Source organism: Thalassophryne amazonica, chromosome 4, assembly GCF_902500255.1.
Source record: "Thalassophryne amazonica chromosome 4, fThaAma1.1, whole genome shotgun sequence".
NCBI lineage: Eukaryota > Metazoa > Chordata > Actinopteri > Batrachoidiformes > Batrachoididae > Thalassophryne > Thalassophryne amazonica.
In genome coordinates this window covers 105,830,433-105,838,952 of record NC_047106.1, presented here as the reverse complement: position 1 = coordinate 105,838,952, position 8,520 = coordinate 105,830,433, and the positions used below count along the sequence as shown (strand labels likewise).

The window sequence follows — 8,520 nt, the reverse complement described above, 5'->3', positions numbered from 1 at the left end:
GAAAGAAGCACTAGTACACCTTACTGGAAGCAGAAAGTTGATCCATTTTGAAGCTGTGGCAATAGGAAGTCATGAAGAAAACAAAACATCTTCAGTAAAAGTGCTGAACATTCTTTTAACGATAAAGTTTCTGAGGAAAGAACACTTAAATATATTTTCCATGCTGTAATTTGACATGGCGCATTGCATAAAATCTACTACACAGTGGTCATTAAATCTGAATATTCTTTCAATATATACAATTTCGCCCTGCTCCCCACCCAAAAAAGGGGAACTCCAACACAAGATCTGCATGAAGTGATGTCAAAGGGGCGGTTCAGTCAGGATTACAGGCCAAGGAGGCTGATGGCTGCAGCTTTTACCAGCTGTGCAGTCAGTGCTCTGCAATTTCCAGGACATCAGTTTCTTTCGTTGTTATATCATGACCAAGCAGAAGGCACTTAGCAAGTAAACTCTACAATGGACTATACTGGGCAAAGGAAAAACTGTGTAAAATTACTGTTTACTTCTGTGGTAAGTTGTCTTTATGTGTCAGGACTTTTAATAAAAGATTAAGAGTGTGAAGATGTAGCAATCATTGCTTCAATTTAGAGCCTTCAGTCAAGATGATAATGATGTAATACATTTTAAAGCCTCAAATGCACATATGGTACTGTGCAAGAATTTAGACACGTTTAAGTAACAAAAAAGTGATGGTTTTTGTAAATCAATACACACTTATTCCAGCTTTCATATTTAAAACTAGACCATTAAGAAGAAATTATAAACAAGTTGTATAACTTAGAAAATGAGATTTAAATTTGTAGATGTATATCATGGTGTGATCACCTGCTGTTATGATGCATTAACAGCAGGCTGCCATACAAGGAAATCAAGTTGATGCATTTATTAGATCATTTAATAATTTAATTCATCTGATACAAATTTGTATAAATATATAAGTTCAAAACTGGGTTTGTGACTTGGCAGCTGATTCTTAATAAAATAGAAAATATTTGATTATAGAAATTTTTTAACAGTTTGAATTAGATTTTTATGTTGATCTGCTGATGAATGGAAGAAAAGTGCAAACACTATCACACAGCATCTAAAACGTTAACAGTATGTTGCAGTTAATGAGGAATTCTGCTTTAGGGTGTATTATCCATTGCTTACATCCTGGAAGTTGAATTATGGTGGTGAATTTACATGATATTTTGTATGTACATCTGCACTGACTGTTCTGTCAAGCATATTTTCGTCTCTCTAAAATGTAAGTTTTGCTTTTATTTTGACACAGTTTCCATTTATTTCCTCTTAGCTCTTTAACATCGTATGTTCTCATGAACTTGGGTCAGGGGGTGCAGTGAACACGAGCATCGAGAAGCGGTTTGCAGATCCCGTTCTCGAGCCGCTTCCTTCCTGGCCTTATGCAGCTGGTAATGGTGTGCCTAAGCACGGCACAGCCAGCTTACACTCTCATAACAGATGGCCAACACAGATAGCTTTCTCCAAGGCTGTTTATTCATTTCAAGTGAAAGAAGACACAATAGCAGGTTAGTCAACTGTGGTGTAATGCCTTCTCCATGTACAGACCATGAATGGCACCCCTAAATTTTAAGTACAAAATTTTAAATATGTCTTAATAATTAATGGAAATGAATCAGCTGTCATCAGAATCTATATACTACTTGTAATAGACAACTGTCTGTGTCTATGTATATGTCCCTCTCCTGTCCAAATGGCACCTTGGAACTCAGCTGGCATGGGGCAGATAATCAGCTATTATTTAATAAAATGTCTGAAGTTACTGAGCAGCAACAACAGATGTTTTCATATAGTGAAATAAAATGCAGACATAAATTGGAGGCACACACAGTTATTGGCACCCTTTGATGAAGTTACAGTATCAATCATCACTTTTACAACCATTTTCTTTAGACAAGTCAAATGATGGATACATGAACTTCTCCAAGTCACTGGTATTTTACATCAGTCATTAAGAAATGCAAATGCTGGGGTGGTGGTCAAGTGGATTATAGTGTTGCTTGTTTTCAGAGCAGAAGGTTGCTAGTTTAAGGCTAGAGGGCCTTGATTGGAGAGTGGCATCAACTCAGAACATGGTGCCATTTTGGGTCTAACTGCGCTGAACTACTGAATGGACCTTTTAGGTTTTCAGCATTTTTTACAATCATTATCCACATATAGCAATTGCATATGCTATTAAAATAAATATAAAAATAATTAAGATGACAAATTTACATAAATTTATAATTTATGATGATTTATTTAATTAATGTAATGCCTATTTTATGCAGCTGCTACTCTTTAACTGCGTGTCATGCAATGACGTGTGTGACAGTTTTAAAGTTCTCCGTCTCTGGATTATGCTTTATTATGGACTAATTTGACCCTCAACAAGCTTTTCTTTCTACAATCATGACCTCCAAATCAAAGGTAAGCTGTATATTTTCCTCTTTTACCGACTTTGTGCTGTAAATGTGATGCAGACTTTTCTGATCCATTTATCAGTGTTCACGGTATATAATATGTTGGCAGACAAAGGATTAAAAGCAGAAAAGTGTTAAATCACAGCCTTTTGTGTTTGATTTAACAGGTGCACATCAGGCTGCGGGTCCAAGTCAAAGTCAAAGTCAAAGTCTGAACACCGCATGAAAAAACTAAATGGTCGGATGTTTAATCACAGAAATGATTCCTCTCCCACTTTCCACAAATTGGCGAGTGTCAGAGCTGAACTTTAATTTGTACCTCTGCTCATCCAGACTGCTCGGAGTTTTTAGTGGAATTACATTGCAATCGGACGGGACATTTTATCTGACACATGTGGTGTGCAGGGGGAGAGCACACTTGCATGACATGCTGATATATATTTACAGACATGATCACATGGGGCTGGACAGCCAAGTCTGAGTGAACACAGCCAGGCTGCAGCGGCCGCACGCAGTGCACCTCGGCAGGCTGTTCTATGTGAAACAGACCATCAGATCACGAAGCAGGTAATCTGAATGTCACACATGTCCGGCAGAACATGTGTGCCACAGGAACAGGACTATGACAATATGACAAGCCAACAGCGCCACAAATATGCCACTTTCAGTCATGTATCACCAAAAATATGCCGTAACAAATGGCGTTTTGTCAGTTATTATAGTGCTTTTTTCTCTTTTTAAAAAAAAATACATTTATCTCCTTGTTGGTTTTAGCCATTTTATGCTCCTGTTATAAGACAATGATTGTAGTGCAGTGGTAAAGTTTCCATCTGTTAATTAGAGCTTTTGTACATAGCAGGTTCGAATCCCGTGAATGGCATTTATTTTTTATTTAACCACAGGGTTCTGTATTGCATCACAATTTTATTCATTTATATCAATCCAGTGATATTCATGAATTATTTATTGTATTTTTCTCCACATCACTGGAGCGATGTGGTGCAACACATTCCAGCTGGTCGCACTGTGTTCATGCACATGCACGATGGCCCGTGGTTCCCCATTTCATGTTTGGTTCACGGATTTTCTCCCAGTTTCTGCATCTTTCGTGTTATGTGTGAAGGGGCCCTAATGTGGAGTTGTGTCGGGAAGGGCATCTGGTGAAAAAATTTTGAAAAAAGGGAGAAGTAGAAATGACAACCCCAATTCCAGTGAAGTTGGGACATTGTGCAAAATGTAAAGAAAAACAGAATACAATGATTTGCAAATCCTCTTCAGTCTATATTCCATTGAATACACCACAAAGACGAGATATTTAATGTTTAAACTGATAGACTTTTTTGTTTTTGTGCAAATATTTGCTCATTTTGAAATGGATGCCTGAAACACATTTCAAAAAAGTTGGGACAGGGCAACAAAAGACTGGGAAAGTTGATGACTGTTCAAAGAACACCTAATTAGAAACAGGTGAATGTCATGATTGGGTATAAAAGGAGCATCCCCAAAATGCTCAGCCATTCACAATTAAAGATGGGGTGACGTTCATCACTTTGTGAACAACTGCATGAAAAAATAAGAATAATGTTTCTCAACATTCAATTGCAAGGAATTTAGGGATTCCATCATCTACAGTCCATAATATAATAAGAAGATTCAGAGAATTTGGAGAACTTTCTACACATAAGCGGCGAGGGCGAAAACTAACATTGAATGCCCATGACCTTCCATCCCTCAGGCAGCACTGCACTAAAAACCGACATTGTGTAAAGGATCTTACCGCGTGGGCTCAGGAACACTGCAGAAACCATTGTCAGTTAACACAGTTTGTCGCTACATCTACAAGTGCAAGTTAAAACTCTACCATGCAAAGCGAAAGCCATACATCAACAACATCCAAAGACACCACCGCCTCCTTTGGGCCTGAGCTCATTTGAAAAGGACAGACGCAAAGTGGAAATTTCAAATTGCTTTTGGAAGTCATGGACATCGTGCCCTTCGGACAAAAGAGGAAAAAGACCATCCAGATTGTTACCAGTGCAAAGTTCAAAAGCCAGCCATTCTGTGATGGTATGGGGGTGTGTTAGTGCTCATGGCATGAGCAACTTACACATTTGTGATGGCACCATCAATGCTGAAAGGTACATCCATGTTTTGGAGCAACACAAGCTGCCATCCATGCAACCTATTTTTCAGGGAGCAAGACAATGCCAAGCCACATTCTGCACGTGTTACAACAGCATGGCTTCATAGTAAACGAGTACAGTTACTAGACTGGCCTGCCTGCGGTCCAGACCTGTCACCCACTGAAAGTGTGTGGTGCATTATGAAGTGCAAAATATGATAACGGAGACCCCAGACTGTTGAACAACTGAAGTAGTACATCAAGCAAGAATGGGAAAGAACACCTACAAAAGTTTCAACAATTAGTGTCATCAGTTCCCAAAAGCTTATTGAGTGTTGTTAGAAGGAAAGGCGATGTAACACAGTGGTAAACATACCACTGTCCCAGCTTTTTTTTAAATGTGTGGTAGGCATCCATTTCAAAATGAGCAAATATTTGCCCAAAAACAATAAAGTTTATCAAATCAAATCAAATCAATTTTATTTATATAGTGCCAAATCACAACAAACAGTCGCCCCAAGGCGCTTTATATTGTAAGGCAAAAGCCATACAACAATTACAGAAAAACCCCAACGGTCAAAACGACTCCCTATGAGCAAGCACTTGGCAACAGTGGGAAGGAAAACTCCCTTTTAACAGGAAGAAACCTCCAGCAGAACCAGGCTCAGGGAGGGGCAGTCTTCTGCTGGGACTGGTTGGGGCTGAGGGGAGAGAATCAGGAAAAAGACATGCTGTGGAAGAGAGCAGAGATCAATCACCAATGATTAAAAGCAGAGTGGTGCATACAGAGCAAGAAGAGGTGAATAAAAAGAAACACTGGGTGCATCATGGGAAACCCCCCAACAGTCTAAGTCTATAGCAGCATAACTAAGGGATGGTCCAGGGTCACCTGATCCAGCCCTAACTATAAGCTTTTTCAAAAAGGAAAGTTTTAAGCTTAATCTTAAAAGTAGAGAGGGTGTCTGTCTCCCTAATCTGAATTGGGAGCTGGTTCCACAGGAGAGGAGCCTGAAAGCTGAAGGCTCTGCCTCCCATTCTACTCTTACAAACCCTAGGAACTACAAGTAAGCCTGCAGTCTGAGAGCGAAGCGCTCTATTGGGGTGATATGGTACTATGAGGTCCCTAAAATAAGATGGGACCTGATTATTCAAAACCTTATAAGTAAGAAGAAGAATTTTAAATTCTATTCTGGAATTAACAGGGAGCCAATGAAGAGAAGCCAATATGGGTGAAATATGCTCTCTCCTTCTAGTCCCTGTCAGTATTCTAGCTGCAGCATTTTGAATTAACTGAAGGCTTTTCAGGGAACTTTTAGGACAACCTGATAATAATGAATTACAATATCATTTTACAATTACAATTTTTATCAGTTTGAACATTAAATATCTTGTCTTTGTGGTGTATTCAATTGAATATATGTTGAAGAGGATTTTGAAATCATTGTATTCTGTTTTTATTTACATTTTACACAACATCCCAACTTCACTGGAATTGGGGTAGTACTATTAAGCAATGCAAACAGTATGGTATGTGTTTGGAGTAGGCAGTTCTCAAAAACTGTGTGTCTATGTAACAGGAAGATGAGTGAGGGAAGTCATCAAGACATCCCTGATAACTCTGAAGACGATAAGCCCTGGTCCCATCAATTAATAAAGGCATGAATAATGAGACACGTATGGATTTGCAGAAATTTCAGTGATTATTCCAATGCGCCACGTATATGAACATTGCGCAATTAAAAAACACTGTGTGTGACTGATTGTGTTTTACAAAGCCATTAAATTATAAACATTACAAATAATTACCTTTTTAGAAATTTCCAAATAAATTCTCCACCTCATGAAGTGCACGAGAGAGACAGAGAGAGAGCAAAAGCTGCAGCTAAAACAGTCCTCTGTGATTCCGCAAGTGATTAGAGGTGTTTTTAACTGGTGTTTTTGAGATAAAATGATTCATCGCTACGGTGGGATTATCATGACGAAGTGCGAGAGAGTGCGGAGCCAAAATAGCCTGTCCAAAATAGTCTTTCCTGTCCTCGTAGCGGCAGGTACTCGGGCTATGAGCAGCCTCGTCCTCACCACTACTATTCCTTTAACATCCTTGTTTGTCCTCATAGTACCCTGTACCAGTGGTGGGCACACGTCCGATAATCCGATAACAGATAATTATCGAAGATAATGTTTTCATTATCGGATTATCTTTTTAGATAACTTTATAAACCATCATCGGACTAATTATCTTCCGATGAATTGCCGTCTGATAACTTTTAGACCGATAACGTAGTAAACCAAGCTGAACAGTGAAAAACATTTTAAAAACTTAAAAGCAGTAGAGACCTACCTGTTAAATGTTTCCTAATAGATATATTGTTCTACCCTCTGCAAACAGAAGAGTGCTGTTGTCAGAAGAAACCACTCTGTCCTCTGTAGGCAAAGGAAAACTGGTGACCCAAAAAAAAAAAAAGTCCTTTAACACCATACTGATATAATCGCAATATCACACAAGTCATCCAGAGGCATACATTTTTAACTTATGGTTCAAATTTTAACCTACTCATTTTGGACAAGTTATTTAAAATTACTGTCATGTCTGAAGTTTTATAAAGTGAAAATATCAGATATATGTTTTCATTTTAAAGTAATGTGCTAATTTTTAAGGTTTTGTGAGCAATGCTGTGCCCGGCAGCAATGCATTATGGGTAGCATAGGGTAATCTCAGACGTTCACGACAGGACAAATGCATTTCAGACACTCTGTTCAGGCTCCACGGACAACAGCATTAAACTCTAGTGCCTAAAACTCTTGTGAATATATTCTCTGGGTTTATAGACGTTATTGTATTTGCGTTTGTTAAATTCCACGTATCTTAAATTGTTAAATGTAGCAGACACGGATTATCTGGAATTTTGTTTGGCAAGTTTTCAAGGCCGCTACTGCCATCTACTGGCCAGTAGTCTTCATGGCAGTATTCGCCCCAAGTACTAAGCATCTGGGCACCAGTAGATGGCAGTGTTCTATTTATTTGGACCCGGTTATATCAGATCGTGGTCAAATCAACTTTTTGGCTTTGCAAATGGCTTTTTTTTTTTACAAATTAAGTTTAAAAACAAAACAACAACAACAAAATAACATTACAAGACAGCTCTGTGGCTGGATGCTTGTAGCTCTTCAGCAGCAGGAGGCGGTCGTGAGATGTTAAAGCTTGTTACTCCACTACACGATGCAGGACGCGTGATTAACCTGAAACTCGGTCCAAAAAATTCTTGCACGAATGAAAAATCATCTGAAAAATTTTTACTATTTATTATTGCATTTTAACCTGTGAAGTGCTTTGTGACTTATATCTGTGAAAGGCACTATATAAATAAATTTACTTACTTACTTACTAATATTGAGTGCACGTTTTACAACATCATAAAACGTGCGCACGGCACTAATAAAACGTGCGCACATTCTCTCCACATGCAAAACATTTTGCGATGACACTTCCAGGGCTCTGTAAAAATACCTGTTTTTACAAATAAAAATGGAATATTTTACAAAAGCACATTTATCTTTAAACCAACACACGTCACATTAACGTGTTGGTTTACATAATGAATGACTGAACCAATCACTGTTTAGCAGAGGCACTTTTACCCAGAAAGCTTTGCAGTCTGTGTTTGTTACAAAACCTCAGAATTAGTGCATTATTCAACATTAAAAGATATATGTTATATTTTAACTTTGTACAAATGACAGAAGTGACATTAATGGAGTTATTCTATCAGTATTTTCACAAAACCATAAGTTAGTATGACTTTATTTTTCAAGACCTCCGCCTGACCAGAGCATTATGATTAGTAGAGAGCTGATTTTGTGGGTGCTCTCAGGATTCTTCTGTGCAGCTTCCTACATGGGGCAGCATGGTCAAACATGGAAATACCGGCTTATTCTTTGGGTCTTTTGTCACTTTTGATGCTTTCAAAA

At 38.3% G+C, this 8,520-nt stretch overlaps 1 protein-coding gene across 1 annotated transcript in view; it reads left to right on the top strand.

Annotated features, from left to right (window-relative positions):
- The first annotated feature begins 265 nt into the window (after positions 1–265).
- Positions 266–8,520, top strand: part of LOC117508587 (protocadherin Fat 4) — a 73,969-nt gene continuing 65,714 nt past the window's right edge. Inside the window, exons 1-2 of the mRNA XM_034168382.1 lie at positions 266–513; positions 1,301–1,535. Of these exons, the coding sequence (XP_034024273.1) occupies positions 460–513; positions 1,301–1,535 (289 nt within the window). The 5' untranslated portion in view covers positions 266–459. The remainder of the gene's footprint in view (positions 514–1,300; positions 1,536–8,520) is intronic.